The following is a 16969-nucleotide window of genomic DNA, read 5'->3' on the forward strand; positions in this document are numbered from 1 at the left end:
TCCGAACGACTAGACAGCTTTCCTTGTCAGCCCCTCCGTCCTGCATCACTGACAAGGGGTAACCACGCCGGAAAATCTGGATGAAAGTACTGTAATGATATATACTGTAATAATATATAGTCAAGCAGAAGTAGGAAGTTTTATTGTAATGTAGGAAGTTTTATTTTAATCCCTTCAAGTGCCTGTAGTTTGGATGGATGAATGGTTAGCCTGTGCGAGTTGTATCATAAGGTCTGTCATTGAGTCAAAAAGCGTGGTTTCGATTCCCCAGTTGTACGTGACAAGGAGTAGGATCGCCTGTCCAACCTCGTGGGTTTTCTCCGGGTCCTCTGGCTTCCCCCACTGCCAAAGACCCTTACATGCAAGTGAATTGTTGAAATAATGACCTAGTTTCTGTCGAGTGGACGTTAAACCTCATTTCTCTCTCTCTCTTTTTGACATAATTTAGTAGACCTGGAAATAAAAATAGGTCTATACATGCTCAATTTGAGAAGTCACTCTGCAAACTATTCAACATCTTAGAACCCAGGTTGACAAACTTTGGAAATCGTAATAGATATCAGTATCGGTAAAATAATCAGTCAGTATTCAGGCGCGGATCTAAGTGAGGGGGGGGGGTGCATGGGGCATGCCCCCCTATTTTTTGCGGTGGCAAACAATTTGCGGGAAAGGACAAGAAAAATACTTAAAAATGGTAGTGATCCCCATCATAATTTACCCCGAAACGAGCCTGTTGGTGACTTGGTTGATTGCCATCAGTCCAGCCACCGAGGGCCGGGCTTCACATCACACTCCCAAGTGGGGTCAGCACGCCCCCCCCCCCCCTTTCTGAAAATCCTGGATCAAATTTGATTTTTCTTTTATTTAGGCAGGAGCGAATTCACGGACACCAAAAACATATTACTGGAGAGTTCCTGCTGGTTATAGAATGGTACCACGCGCACCTGAGAGACCTATAACTAGATCTGTTACAGCACCACCAGAACCTCATAGTGGTGAATATATCAGGTTAGTTATATATAATAAACCACCACATGTTTATAATGGTGAATATATCAGGTTAGTTACATATAATAAACCACCACATGTTTATAATGGTGAATATATTAGGTAAGTTATATATGATAAACCACCACATGTTTATAATGGTGAATATATTAGGTAAGTTATATATAATAAACCACCACATGTTTATAATGGTGAATATATCAGGTTAGTTATATATAATAAACCACCACATGTTTATAATGGTGAATATATCAGGTTAGTTATATATAATAAACCACCACATGTTTATAATGGTGAATATATCAGGTTAGTTATATATAATAAACCACCACATGTTTATAATGGTGAATATATCAGGTTAGTTACATATAATAAACCACCACATGTTTATAATGGTGAATATATCAGGTTAGTTATATATAATAAACCACCACATGTTTATAATGGTGAATATATCAGGTTAGTTACATATAATAAACCACCACATGTTTATAATGGTGAATATATCAGGTTAGTTACATATAATAAACCACCACATGTTTATAATGGTGAATATATTAGGTAAGTTATATATAATAAACCACCACATGTTTATAATGGTGAATATATTAGGTAAGTTATATATAATAAACCATCACATCTTTATAATGGTGAATATATTAGGTTAGTTATATAATAAACCATCACATCTTTGTGGTGAATATATTAGGTTAGTTATATAGAATAAACCATCACATCTTTATAGTGGTACCATGATTATATCAGGTTAGTACCATAACTTTATAGTGGTTGTGTGGTCTAGTGGTTTAAAACATGCCCATGAATTTACTCATTGACTCAAGTGGCATGGTTTCTATTTCCTGCCTGAATGTGACAAGGAGTAGGGTCACCTGTCCAACCTTGTGGATTTTCCCTGGGTCCTCCTGTTTCCTCTCACTGCTATAGACTCCTACGCGCGAGCCTATTATAGAAATGATATTGAACCATATGTTAGTCCCGAAATGACCTAGTTTTGTGTCATGTGGACATTGAAACCCATTTCTCTCTCTTTCTCTTCATAGTTGTACCATTATGTTCGGTTAGCTATGCATTGTCCTTGATTGATGAATGTTAATTCGATTGTATTATTTTTCTTGTTTGATAATGGTTGCCATTGATATATAACCTAGAGAATCACCATACAGCTTACTGTATAATAAAAAAGTCTTATAATATCAGTTGACTTTTTAAGTTAAATTTTAGAATCTTTTCCAAAGACCTATATTTCGATTCGTTTTTGTTTATACTTTCGATTGCCTCTACTACATGAAGATCTGATTGGTTGTAGTGGTAGGTCGTGTCTGGGGTCATACAAGCAGCTTTTGAACATATGACGTCAGACAATTGATTAACCAATAAGCAAGCGTTGATGTTTCTAGTGGAATACCCACATTTCCATGCCCAGCATGCCAAGATCTTGCCATAACAGACCGTTTCATTGGCTAATCTCTCACATCAACCAGAAAGTAATTTACATAACAACTCTTCCAGATCCTAGAGTAGTGAAGACAAGGAAAACTGAATTTTGAACTATAGGAAACAAAACGAAATAGGATCTGTGTTTTAATTAGATTGCAATAAGATCTATTTAAAGCTGGGAATATTTTCAGATTGCGTGGTAATGCATCATCGTTTAATGCTGGTAGAATAGAAGTTTATCGTGGTAGAAAATGGGGTATTGTTTGTGATGATGAATGGGATTTACAAGATGCATCAGTAGCATGTAGACAATTAGGATTCAAACAGTATGTACATCTTATCATCTCTTATTTCTGTTTTTATATTTAGTTTTCTTCTAACAACTATTAAAGGGCACAAGTAGCCAAATTATGTGTGGTTCAATGGTTGAGAGCGAGACATTAAGTAATATATTGAAACAACACGTGGGACGTAATCACAAATTGTTGTTTCCATATATTATCAAGCTATGACAAGAGAAGTCTCTCTCTGTTTATAAGCACAAGTAAATATCTTGTCCATTCATTTAAATCATATCTGTATTTGTCTATTTTTGTTAGAGGTGCGTTATCAGCCATTGGAAAGGCATATTATGGTATTCCAGCCGAGAATACAGATATATTAATGGATAATGTCAACTGTAAGGGATCAGAGTCTACATTACAATCATGTCCCTATACAACTGTACACGACTGTAGTAAATCAGAAGCTGCTTCAGTTGTATGTAAAGTTAATGAAGGTAAAAAATTTTATTCTTTAAATCCCTCGGTAAACATGGATTTAATATGATATTTGCATTGGCGTGCAGGGGGGTAAGGGGAGGGAAGGTAGCCCCAAGCATCCAGTGGAGGGTGGGCATCCAATCAAAGAGTGTAATTGAAATTATTTTTTTTGTAAATTTGAAATTATCACGTTAACTTTGGTGTACAAGCTCCTCTACTCAATTTGAATAAATAGTTTATTTTATCTGCTTTTACAAATATTTAAAATGTCACCCGTTTCTCACATTTCTTAGTACCAGGCCCTGTACTTGAGTTTTGGGGGAATACAATCAAGTTGCTGGCCCTAGGCTTCACCAAACCTCTGCATGCTACTGGATATCTGCTACTCAAAGACAACGCCGGATTAACCACGGGGCACAATGGGGCCCAGGCCCCAGGGCCCCCCACAAAAATCTCAGTTGTGCGCCTCGAGCATGGTCGGACCGAGGACTCATTTCATAGCACTCGCATGGATTGGTCCACTGAAATAACGCCAGAATGCGCTAATTTTGTGGCAGAATGTTATTTTTTTCTGGGGGAGGTACTTCTAAATGGCTCCGACACAAGTGCCTGAAATGCCAGAAAATCATGTTTCCGGCCGTCAATTTCTGAAAATTTCGGTGCTCGCGGTGGCCAGCCACAGCTCCGCGGTCGGCGATCAGGGGCCCCCCACATATTCCAGGCCCCAGGGCCCCACCATGGTTGATCCAGCGTTGCTCAAAGAGTATATGTTAAAGATACATTAGTTAAGAATTTAATAAAGAGTTGGTCATTCTTGCTATAATAATTTAAAAATAGATGATAAAAAAATAAAATATTGAAAATTTCATTCAAATTACTTCATTTTGAGCCAAATTATCACTGTTTGAAATTTTGACAAGATGTGTGCATAGTGGTAACCAGGGCACTGGTATATTCGAGACTTAGTCTCGCTTTCCAATTTTTAAATTATATTTTTAAATGGCAAACCATTCTAATCTAGTTAAAATCTTAAGTATCCGATGCCATTGAAAGTTGATTATGGTCTTGTTGTGTTAATTAATGTCTTTAATTTATAATTTGTAAACATAATGATTGTTATATTGGATTCGTTTTTTTGTTTATAACAGGATGTGACCCTGGATGGGTAGCCTGGGATGGTAGTTGTTATAAATTCTTCGGTGGTGCCAGAAATCTAAAACAAGCTATAGAAAAATGTGCTGCATTAGATGCTGGTCTGGTTACGATACAATCACAAGCAGAAAATAATTTTCTTTCAAACGTAATAAAATTGACTGCTAGAGGTATGGTTATAATCTGATATTCTGTAATAAAACCGATTTAAATGTACTCGTACTGTAAACTACCTGCATCAGGTGTGCACACAGTGACAGTGTATTGGCTGTCTGATTAAATCGAGGATGGTTGGATGACTGAATGGTTAGCGTGTGCGCGCCGTATCATAATGTCTGTCATTGAGTCAACTGGCGTGGTTTTGATTCTCCAGTTCTACATGACAAGGAGAAGGGTCACCTGTTCAACGACTTGGGTTTTCGTCGTGTCCTTTGGTTTCCTCCCACTGCTAAAGACCCCTACGTGCAAGCGAAATATTGAAATAAAATTGAACCATCTTTAGTCCCGAAATAACCTAGTTTGTGTCGCGTGGACGTTAGACCCTCTCTCTCTCTCTCTCTCTCTCTCTCTCTCTCTCGCTCTCTCTCTCGCTCTGATTAAATCGATATAATATTCCATATTTTGTAATTCTGTGTCATATTCTTACCTGTGCATTGTAAACAGAACGTGACAACACAGTTCTATCAATCCCCCAGTCTAGCCAATACATTGTCCACTGTTTCATTCATAAACCCTTTGAAATCTCAGGCATAACACAGAAAAATCTGATCAAAATACAGATCTATATTTCGTTTCGTTTTTTTTATACTTTCGATGGCCTACACTACATGAAGATCTGACCGGTTGTAGCGATAGGTCTCGTCAGAGGTCATACAAGCGAATATTGACCCTATGACGTCAGACATTTGATTAACCAATTAGCATTGATGTTACTAGTGGATTACCCACAGTTCCATGCAAAACACGCCTAAAGCTCTCCGTAATAGACCGTTCAATTGGCTAATTCCTCACACCATTCAGAACACATCAATGATAACCACTCTTCCAGATCCTAGTGTAGTAAAGACAAGTAATTTTGAACTATAAAAGCGAAATGAAATAGGATCTGTGTTTTAATCAGATTGAACACGGAACTGCAGCCATGCTGAATATACATGTATGTTAGATCTTATGTGTAGAAAATAAGAACCATAAAATATAAACAAAGATAAAAATGTATTGAGTTGGATGTCCCCATCAATTGTTCACCAGTAATGAGGCTGTGGTAGTGAAGCAGTAAAGGCACTGGACTCTCCACTATTACAATGTCCTGTATTCAAACTTGTCCGAGGTAGTGTTATATTTGGCTCATTGGATCCCAAAGTGTTACAATAACTTTGAAGGTGAAATTGAAAAAACAACCATTCTCCATATTAGAATTCCAATCTCTATCTTCATTACTCAAAAAGGCTGAAGAACTACTTAATAAGGGAGACAACTTATATCTACTTAAACATAAGGTTTCAGACCACAATAATATTCAGTATACCACTATATGACATTAGCACCTGTGGATCTGATATTATTTGATTTATGTATATTTTTACTTACCTAATATGTATCAACAGCATCTCATGTATGGTACACCGGTGGTAAAAGAATGAAAAGAGATTGGAAATGGTTTAAAGTGGCTCTGACATCAACATTACGTTTACCTGGTAGAAGAAAATCCAGAGCTCCATTATTAACAAAAGCTGCCATGGAGTTTGATAATTGGTTTCCAGGTAATTCTACCAGATTTATTTTTAAAAGATGCATTATGTAAGAGCTACATCTGCCTATTTATTAACATGACAAGCCTATAATAAACTCTCTAGTACATCGGATGGCCGAGATTTAAATGGATTTAAACATCTGCCAGATTTAAAAATTTAATGTTAAAATGGACAATCAAGGCTAAATCTCGATTGGCAAGTACCATTACTACGATAATGAACAAATTGGGCTATATTATCAAACAGTCATAACTTCGCTCAGAATAAAGTAATTTGAATTAATTTTTCAATATATTTATTTTTCGTTATCTATTGATGAACTATTATAGCAAGAACATCCAGCTATTTATCTAAATCTTACATAATGCATATCTAACTGTAGTCAAAATAATAGCTGCCCCAGTGCTTACTTCCATAAAGGCCTAAATCTGACTTAAATGAAACTATCGGTATACTTTCATGAAATTTAAATATCTATGCTAGTCTTGATAAAAAAGAAATGAAGAGCAAAGTTTATTCGCAGAAAATAATTGTTGGTTTTGATGCTTGTGATTATTTTAGTATATTCATTTAAGTAATTACATGTGCATTTTTTCTTGCAATCTCACCACAGTACCATTCTTACCATGGTACATAAAGGTAATCTCCTGATCCAATTGGTTGTCAAAAGCTCAGATTGTACAGTCAATACACACTAGTGTTTATCCTTTCCAAAAATAGTTAACTTTCATTTGGGCTTTCCAGTCTTCATTAGCCCAGTCAGAACAGGATAGCTGTAGGACGTTAAACCCGATTTCATTTCATTTGATCTTTAACAGCTATGAAAATAGAAAAAAAGAGGCATTTAATGAAATATTTGTATAATTTTAAAGCCGAAATTAAAGTCAAATGTAATGTTCTAGAAGTCCAAAATCCAGATAGACGCATAAATAGAGACCCTTTTGCCAAAAATTATCAAAGTTTAGAAATTCAGATGATTTATATCTGAATTGCATATTTTTTTAATCTGGTAGATATGGCACTGTGTTGATTGAGAGTGAATTTCATATCCATGTAGTGGAGATGATGGTGACATTATGTTGAGTGTAGCTTCCATATTCATTTACCTGGTAAACATAATGCATTGTTTGAATATTAGAGGGGGGGGGGGTGGCTGAATGGTCAGAGTGCGCGTGCTGTATCATAAAATCTGTCATTGAGTAGACTGGCGTGGTTTCGAATCCCCGGTTGTACGTGACAAGGAGTAGGGTCACCTGTCCAACCACATGGGTTTTCTCCGAGTCCTTCGGTTTCCTCCCACTGCTAAAGACCCCTACGCGCAAGCGAATTATTGAAATGAAATTAAAACATATGTTAGTCCCAAAATGACTAACGTCGAGTGCACGTTAAACCCCATTTCTCTCTCTCTCTCGAATATTAGAGACTTCCTTTTTTTTCAGCAAATTTACCTTTAATTTGAATTTATTAGGTTGGGGTCCAAACAGTTATGCAGCGGAACCGTTAGCGCTTAGAAGATATTATTGTCTGGTATTAACAGATATGTTTTTACATCCGAATGGTACACAAGTTCAAGTTGATTATTTCTACTGGGCAGCTAAAGTTTGTGCTAGTCGTGTTTTACGATTTGACTTTATTTGTGAAAAGGAAGGCCAACCTGAACCATTAGGTTTGTAATATGAAAACGTTTATTGTTTTGTTTATAAATGGATATAAATGGACGATTTTTACTTTTGTAGGCAAAGGCCGTGTTAAGATGTAACGGGTTTAGTAAACAAGTTGACTTCCACTTGATTTAATTCTATAGATAATACATCAGGTTAACTTAAACATACATTATGCAAGAGCTAAATCTGCTAATTGCAGGTCTTTCTTTAGGCCAGAAATGTTATTTAAATTATTAATTAGACATTGATTAACTTATCCAGATCATAATCAAATCTTGATGGCATCGCTTATCGCGATATTTACTGGATTATGATCCCATTTGCTGTTCGACTTCTATTCATAATTTAATCATGAAATGGATGATTGAGACTATTTTTTTTAGTAATGATGATCGAGGCTAGGACGAAATTTCAATCGCTTCAATTCTTGGTTCATAGAAGATCAATTTGACTGAAATTTTCAGAAAATTGCCTTTACATTATCTAGTTTTTAACTATTATAGTGGGAACTGCCAGCTCTTTATCTTATCTCCCATAATGTATCTTTCATTCAAAACTTTATCAAAAAGGTTGAGCTCCTTTTAATTCAAAATCATTCAAACTGATTTAAAGCTTACTTTTATAACAACTATCTCTGCATGTGGCACAAGTACCGGTACTAGTTGAACACTTTCTAATACATTTTGGTGGCATATCCGTCATTATTGTTTCATGACTGAATACATAATTTGTGAATATGATTTAATTTGCAGAAAGTTGAATACAAATTCAATAATGTTAATGTTATGATAATTATCTTATAGAGTGTTATAGTAATTATCTTATAGAATGTTATAATAATTATCTTATAGAATGTTATAATAATTATCTTATAGAATGTTATACTTATGTTACAGAATGTTATAATGTTATAATTGTCTTATGGAATGTTTTATAATAATTATCTTATAGAATTATCTTATATTGTGTTATAATGATTATCTTATATAATGTTATAATAATTATTTTATTGAATGTTATAATAATTATCTTATAGCTGTTATAATAATTATCTTATAGAATGTTATAAAAGTCTTAATGGAAGTGAATATAGAGGATTTGCATCAGTCACAGAGAAAGGCTCATTATGTTTAAACTGGACAGATTCTAGGTTGGTCAATCCTCAAACCCACCCTGATAAGGTATATAAACACATTTCTATTTTACATTTTAGAAAGGAAAAATATACCAAAAAAACCTGAATTGACATTTATACATATCTGCTGCTCGTTTTGATTTTTTCTTTATGGAATTAACCTCTTTCAGTCACCATATGCCATATCCATAATTTTTACAGTATTGAATCGTTTTAAATTAATTAGTATTGTGACCATGATTCAGTATGCGATAATTTAAAAATATTTATTTTGACAGGGATTAGGTCAACACAATTTATGTCGTAATCCAGATGGTGATGCTAAACCCTGGTGTTGGGTTGATCATAGATTGATGAAATTTGGTTATTGTTCTGTGCCTGCTTGTAACAACGATACAGTTACACAAGGTATTAGTATATTAGTAATGTGGTATTGGGGTGTAAAGGTCACAAGATGGTCTGGATTTTTTATGACAATCAGAAGGGCTAATTATAAACAGCCATCTTCCACTTCACTCCATCCCAGAATTCCATCCAGGATCAAAGCCTTTTATTAATCAAGGGAAGTAACTCAATTAATACAACGAACTCAAGAAGGCTTCAGACCACTATTCCTTAATAATATGAATAAGTTGGTTTAGTAAAGGAGTATATATGACAGTAAGACGCTGGCTCGCTAGCCTGGAGGTCGGGTGTTAATCCCTGCATTGGCCTAGAAAGCTGTCTTGTTGTTCAGATGGGACGAAAAACCGGGGTTTCGTGTAGCCTACACATCCGGAAAATCTGGATGAACTTTCTCGGCCAATGCAGGGATCGAACACCCAACCTCCAGACTAACGAGTCAGCGTCTTACCCTCTTACCCATCGTGAACCCCAAACAACGTAACAAAAGTTTTATCAAGGTTGTTAATAATTACATGATGTGTTTTATCAGACAGGTTCCATATATACCTTTTATTAATTCAAGCATCAATTTTAATAATTACAAATTTATGAGTGGCGAGTAGCAGTCCCAGATTTCTCTCATAAAGTGAAACAAAATTCGATCGTTTATATAACGAAGCCCTCCCAAGAGAAATGTCATCTATTATCCTATTCCGAGAAATAGCCCATGTCGTGCACTCTCCAATAAAGCCAATCAAATCATTTAGAAGGCTGATATGCAAGTAGAAATGTTACGAAACAAATAATGGGCTTTCCATGCCTGCTCCCGACCGAGACATAAATGATATGTCACGTTGGATAATATTTGAACCATTTTAAATTGAAATGGATTAACAATTAAGAACTTTTGCAACGAACAGCTATAAAATTTCATAAGATTTGGTCCTGAAGGGTCTCCATATTCTATATATTTATATTTAATAATTACACATTATACCTCACTATTAATTCATAAATGCTTTGCTACGAGTTTTCAGTTTTTAACCTAATTATATTTCTTATATGTATCTCTAATATTCTACACTATTCATCTGGAATTTAATTTTTGTTTTGAAGAAACACAAACACATGCTGATTGTCCTGGGGAAGAATTCTTTTGTTCGGCAGAAAAAACGTAAGTTACAGATCTTTTTATCTTTTGGACAATTGATCAAGGATTAAATCTTAATGTAAAGTTTGAAATATCTGTTCTATCTATAGATTTGTTATTTATATGTCAAATATTGAACACAAAACGTTATATTAGACTTAAAAATACATTATGTAAGATTTAGATAAAGAGCTAGCCATTCTTGCTGTAATAGTTCGAAAATAGATAATGTAAAATTAATAATTTGAAAATTTCATTCAAATTACTTGATTGCGAGCGAAGATATTAGCCTTTGAAGTTTTGACGACGTGTACAATAATTCCAACCACCGTACTGGTTGTTTGAAGCTAAGTCTCGCTCCTCCATTTTTAGCTTAAATCAAAATATGGCTGAACTGTTCTAATCTATGTAATATCAGAGAAATCTGATGCCATCGAGAGTTGATTATGGTCTGGATACGTTAATTAATGTCTAATTAATAATTTAGAAAACATTTCAGAAAGACCTGCAATAGGCAGATTTAGCTCTTGCATAATGTATGTTTAAAAGTCTCAATGCACTAGTCTCAATGTTAGATTGTTGCACACTTGGATATATTTACCTTTTAGTTTGCTTTATTTGTCTGCAATATCACTTTAGTGGAAGCGGACATTTAGTAAAGCTATTTCATACAATATGCTTTTTGTTATTTTGTTAACACTGTTTTTTGAGTGTATAGTCTATAGTTCATATTTACCTTTTAATCTGTTTACTTTATTTATAGATGTATTAATAAAGAATGGCATTGTGATGGAGAACAAGATTGTAGTGAAGGAGAAGATGAGATAGCTTGTGGTAAGTTCACTGTTTATACTGACTATTGCTGTTAGTTGGGTTGGGTGGTCAAATGGGCTGTCATTGAGTCAGTGACATACATGAGTAGGATGGCCTGTCCAACTTTGTGGGTTTTTTCTGGGTCCTCTAACCTCATGGTTTTTCTCCGGTCCTCCGGTTTCCTCCAACTGCTAAAGACCTGCATGCGCAAGCGAATTATTGAAATAAAATTGAACCATATGTTAGTCCCGAAATGACCTAGTTTGTGTCGAGTGAAGTTAAACCCTCTCTCTCTCTCTCTCTCTCTCTCTCTCTCTCTCTCTCAGGGTCCTTCAGACAGACACACAAACAGACAGTCAATTCAAAAAAAGTGAATGTGCGTTAGTTCATAAGGTCTCTCAATTAGTCATATTTGTACTTAAGAAATGAGGATGCCTGACTAAACCTTGTGTGCTTTCACCGGGTCCTCCGGTTTCCTCTTACTGCTTAAAACCCCTTCTTATTGAAATAAATTTGAACTGTATGTAATTCCTATATGTCGCTCTCTCTAATTGCAACTAAGAATCTGTAAGAAAATGTTCATTTTGTTAATTGGTTGTAGTTTGTCATCACCTCTCACTGTACAAAAATGATCTTGGTCAATTTATTAGACTAGTCATGAACATGAACCATACCGAAATAAGTGACTTTCAGAGTTATTACCCTTGTCATCTAAATATTGTAATTACTGTAGAAGTTGAGGGTTTTTTTTTTTGGAAAACTCTTAGGATTGTTTGATGAGTTATTCAGAGTCACACAAATCCGTTTTTTGTGGAGTTATTGCCCATGTAATCAATAGTATTCTATTTTTGTTATTGTCCCCTGCCTTTATTTTGGGATTAAGCCAACTGACATTAACCCCACTGTTGGCTTATTTAGTTTAATTATTTATTTTTTATAATGTAGATTATGCAATAAATGACTTTGTTCAACTACAAAACCGAGTTGTAACAGAATATAACAATAGAATTGATTATATTAATTCAACTTTAGAATTTGTAAGTACACAATCTATATATAATTTTTCAGTTCATGCCTGTAATCTGTTTGTTTCACCTTAGTGTTTGAATTAATACAAACAAGAAAATAACATAAATTACATATTCATTTTGATATCTCCTTAGGAGATATCGTTTTACATGAATTTGATTGGTCAATCAAAAAGGAACTATTTATTTTTATTTTCAAAGAACAGTTCATTTTTTATTAAATGTAACTTCTTTCTTATTAAAAAGGAACTATTTTTATTTAATTGGCCTTGATGGAAACACTGGGTCAGTATGAAAGACTTTGCAATGGTTGAATTGCTGGCAAAAAATGATGTATCACTACACCGTAATGTAATCAGGTTCAGTAAAAGTGAAATCTATAGCAAAGAATTATATTTATTTATTTGTGCATGTAAGAAGGGATTGGATGATAACTAAAATCTCCTACTTTTCTTTTTTGATATCAAAAAAGACTTGTAGGAGATTCTCTATATATTAACATAATTAGCAGTATAGTTTAGTCATAATTCTTTTTTTTTGTTTCAATTTTTACAGTGTGCCATGAAACGGTTATAATAGTTATGATTCTTTATAGATGCATTATTATGCAAGAGCTAAATCTGCCTATTGCAGGTCTTTCTTTGGGGGGGGGAGGGGTAGGATGGCTGAATGGTTAGCGTGGGCGCGCTGTATCATAAAGTCTGTCATTGAGTCGACTGGCGTGGTTTCGAATTCCCGGTTGTACGTGACAAGGAGTAGGGTCGCCTGTCCAACCTCGTGGGTTTTATCCAGGTCCTTCGGTTTCCTCCCACTGCTAAAGACGCCTATGCGCAAGCGAATTATTGAAATAAAATTAAACCATATGTTAGTCCCGAAATGACCTAGTTTGTGTCGAGTGGACGTTTCTTTCTTTAGGCCTTAAATGTTATATAAACTATTAATTAGACATTAATTAACTTATCCAGACCATAATCAACTCTCGATTTCATGTCGATTTTCACTGGATTTGAATCTGATCGTACCGACTTTAGTAATGATGATTGAGGCTAGTGGAAGAATTTGACTGAAATTTATAACACATTCTATCTAATCTCACATAATGCCTCTATGAATTTTTACAGTGTGTCAAGAAATGGTTATAGTTATGATTCTTTTTTTTTATTTTTACAGTGTGCCAAGAAATGTTTACAGACACGAGATTTTGTATGTAGATCTGTCCAGTATGGTGAGGATAGTGGGGATTGTTTCTTTACTGATTCTAATGCTCAAAATGGTGACCTTGAATTCAGCTTGAAGTATGATTACTATCAAGTTAAATCACAAACAGGTATGATGTAGATTTAAAACTCTGTTGAATAGTTTTAGACTCTTAATGCATTGGAGGTGGGTTGGATGGCCGAATGGTTAGCATGTGCGCGCTGTATCATAAGGCCTGTTATTGAGTCAACTGGCATGGTTTCGATTCTCCAGTTGTACGTGACAAGGAGTAGGGTTGCCTGTCCAGCCCCATGGGTTTCCTCTGGGTCCTCCAGTTTCCTGCCACTGCTAAAGACCCCTACGCGCAAGCAAATTATTGAAATAAAATTAAAACCATTGGTTAGTCCCGAAATGACCTAGTTTGTGTCGAGTGGATGTTAAACCCCATTTCTCTCTCTCTCTTAATACAGTGGTCCTGGTCAATCTCAATTTGATTAAAGCACAGATCCTGTTTCGTTTCTTTTTTTCTAGTTCAGAATTTCGTTTTACTTGTCTGTACTACACTAGGATCTGGAAGAGTTGTTATATAACCTGCATTCTGGATGATGTGAAACTGTCTGTTGCGGTTAGTTTTTGGCGTAAGGTGCACGGAACTGTGGTTAACCCACTAGAAACATCAACACGATTGGTTAATCAAATGTCTGTGGTCATAGGGTCAAAAGCCGCTCGTATGACCTCTGACATGACCTTCCACTACTACCGGTCAGATCTTCATGTAGTAGAGGCCATTGAATGTATAAAAAAAATGAAACGAAATATTTTAATCAGATTGAAACAATCTAACAGCAGGGTAAAAAAAATTCCACTCAATTGTCCTAATTGTTCAGGGGGGGTGGATGGCTGAATGGTTAGCGTGTGCGCGCTGTATCATAAAGTCTGTCATTGAGTCAACTGGCGTGGTTTCGATTCCCCGGTTGTACGTGACAAGGAGTAGGGTCGTCTGTGGGTTTTCTCTGGGTTCTCCGGTTTCCTCCCACTGCTAAAGACCCCTACACGCAAGTGAATTATTGAAATAAAATTAAACCATATGTTAATCCCGAAATGACCTAGTTTGTGTCAAGTGGACGTTAAACCCCATTTCTCTCTCTCTCTCCTAACTGTTCAACATGTGCTTATTTGAGGGACATTTTCCCTGTCATTTGGCTTGCCACTGTTTCCTCCGTGGAATAAATAATTGTAAATATTCTATTGTATGCCTCATGTTTATGTTTTGTAGAAAATTGTACCGGACAGTTTATGTGTAAAAACAACAAGTGTATACCAATGACAGATGTCTGTAATGGACAAGATAATTGTAATGATTTCTCAGATGAACAGGACTGTGGTAGGTAGCTAAATAAATTATAATTATAGAAGTAACATTGCAACTATGCCCCCATTGCATATGGGTGTCGATGTTGTGACGTCATTTTAGTTCTTCCGCTCATATTTTAGTCTATATTTCTATGAACTGAAGGACGAAAATGATGTCACAGCTGTTTTATTGGCAGAAAGATACGACTACTCACTGAGAACGACTGAAATCGTTAACGTTGAAATTTACCTGTAGCAGGTAATACTGACAATCGGGATCGTGTTATACTTATAGAAGTTATATGTTGAAATAATTACTTGCATTATTTAAAAGAATTATGAAGCTTTTCAGGCGAGCTTTAATTGTATTATTATAGATACAACAACATCACCATTAGAAATACGATTAGTTGGGGGAAGTGAAGAACATTCTGGTAGATTAGAGATTAAATATATGGACGAATGGGGAACTATATGTGATGATCAATGGGATATTAAAGACTCAAACGTAGCTTGTAGAATGCTGGGATATCCGTAAGTATTCTGTGTATATTTAACGGGGGAGGCTATCCGAAAATTTTTGTTCTGAAATGTTAAAGCTATTGAATTGAAAATAGTACAAGTAGTTAGAAAATGTAATAAACAAGGGAAAACTAACATTAAAAAAAAGTTGTTGCAAGGGTAACTTATTTTTGGAGAAAAAATTATGAAAAACATAGGTACATTATATCTCTGTTACGTAATTAAGATGTCTTCATCAAATTTGCCGGGTATATAAACTAATATCTACCACAGAATCAGACAGAAAGCAATTTGAATTTCCATGATTTCAAAAGTTACCAAATATTTCTCCAAAGAGAAAATATTGTAGTGAGGCAAATGTTTTGAACACCATTATCCAAGAAACTGTAAAAATTATAGAGAAAAACTCTCTGTCTGGTTTTTGGGTTATCATTAAAGAATAAGCAGTCCGAAAATGAGAAATTTATCTTTATTATTATCAGAGATATGGTGTACCTATGTTTTTCATACTTTTTCCAAAAAACTGTGTTACCCTGGCAACAACTTTTTTTTCTTTTTTTTTACTGTTAGTCTTCCCTTGTTTATTACATTTCCTAACTACTTGTGCCATTTTCAATTCAATAGTTTTAGAATTTCAGAAAACATTTTTCGGGTACCCTCACCCCTTAAGAATTTAGGAATTATTACGGCATTGACACATCATAACCGGAAAGATCAGTTTTATTTAAACATTCATTATGTAAGAGCTAAATCAATCTATTGCAAGTCGTTCTTTGGGCCTGTAATGTTATCTGAATTATTAATTAGACATTGTTTAACTTATCTAGACCATAATCAACTCTAGATGTCATTGCTAGCCTGTGATATTTACTGGATTTGAATCCGATATGCTGCTCAATGCTTATTGATGATTAAATCCAAAAATGGATAATTGAGACTATGTTTTTATCGTACCGACTTTAGTAATGATGATCGAGGCTAGGCCTAAAATTCAATCGCTAAATTCTCGTTCCGGTGTGGATCAGTTTGTCTGAAATTTTCAGTAAATTCCCTTTTCATTATCTAGTTTTCAACTATTATAGTGCGAATTGCCAGCTCTTTATTCAGTCTCCCATAATGTATCTTTAAGTATATTCCCAATGATTCATTCTGCAATTCCACCCCAACTTTAACCTATTAAATTTAGGCATAATAGCTCAATGCATAATAGTATAAAGCTAATTCACAATTCTTTGGTGGCACCATCAATTCTTGTTCTACAACATGGGGGTTGGTGGACCGAATGGTCTGTCATTGAGTCAATTGGCATGGTTTCGATTCCCCGCTTGTAGGTGACAAGGAGTAGGGTTTTCTCCAAGTCGTCCGGTTTCCTCCCACTGCTAAAGACCCCTATATGCAAGCGAATTATAGAAATAAAATTGAACCATATGTTTTTCCCGAAATGAGCTAGTTTGTGTTGAGTGGACGTTAAACCATCTCTCTCTCTCTATCTATTCTACAACATTTTCTAACAGAGATTACACATTTAATTCATGTAATTGCTCTAAATATAATAATAATTTAACAGAACAATCTGATTAATATACAGAT

General features: G+C 35.0%; 1 protein-coding gene across 2 annotated transcripts in view; it reads left to right on the forward strand.

Annotated features, from left to right (window-relative positions):
* Positions 1–16969, forward strand: part of LOC126812030 (uncharacterized) — a 43531-nt gene that overhangs the window by 5659 nt on the left and 20903 nt on the right. For both annotated transcript variants that reach the window (XM_050538191.2, XM_050538190.2), the window contains exons 4-17: positions 869–1008; positions 2658–2792; positions 3066–3244; positions 4376–4549; positions 5987–6142; positions 7602–7799; positions 8857–8978; positions 9211–9340; positions 10433–10490; positions 11230–11300; positions 12225–12316; positions 13478–13634; positions 14781–14888; positions 15235–15391. In XM_050538191.2, the coding sequence (XP_050394148.2) occupies positions 869–1008; positions 2658–2792; positions 3066–3244; positions 4376–4549; positions 5987–6142; positions 7602–7799; positions 8857–8978; positions 9211–9340; positions 10433–10490; positions 11230–11300; positions 12225–12316; positions 13478–13634; positions 14781–14888; positions 15235–15391 (1877 nt within the window). The remainder of the gene's footprint in view (positions 1–868; positions 1009–2657; positions 2793–3065; positions 3245–4375; positions 4550–5986; positions 6143–7601; positions 7800–8856; positions 8979–9210; positions 9341–10432; positions 10491–11229; positions 11301–12224; positions 12317–13477; positions 13635–14780; positions 14889–15234; positions 15392–16969) is intronic.

The sequence above is a fragment of the Patella vulgata genome, chromosome 2 (assembly GCF_932274485.2).
Source record: "Patella vulgata chromosome 2, xgPatVulg1.2, whole genome shotgun sequence".
NCBI classification, from domain to species: domain Eukaryota; kingdom Metazoa; phylum Mollusca; class Gastropoda; family Patellidae; genus Patella; species Patella vulgata.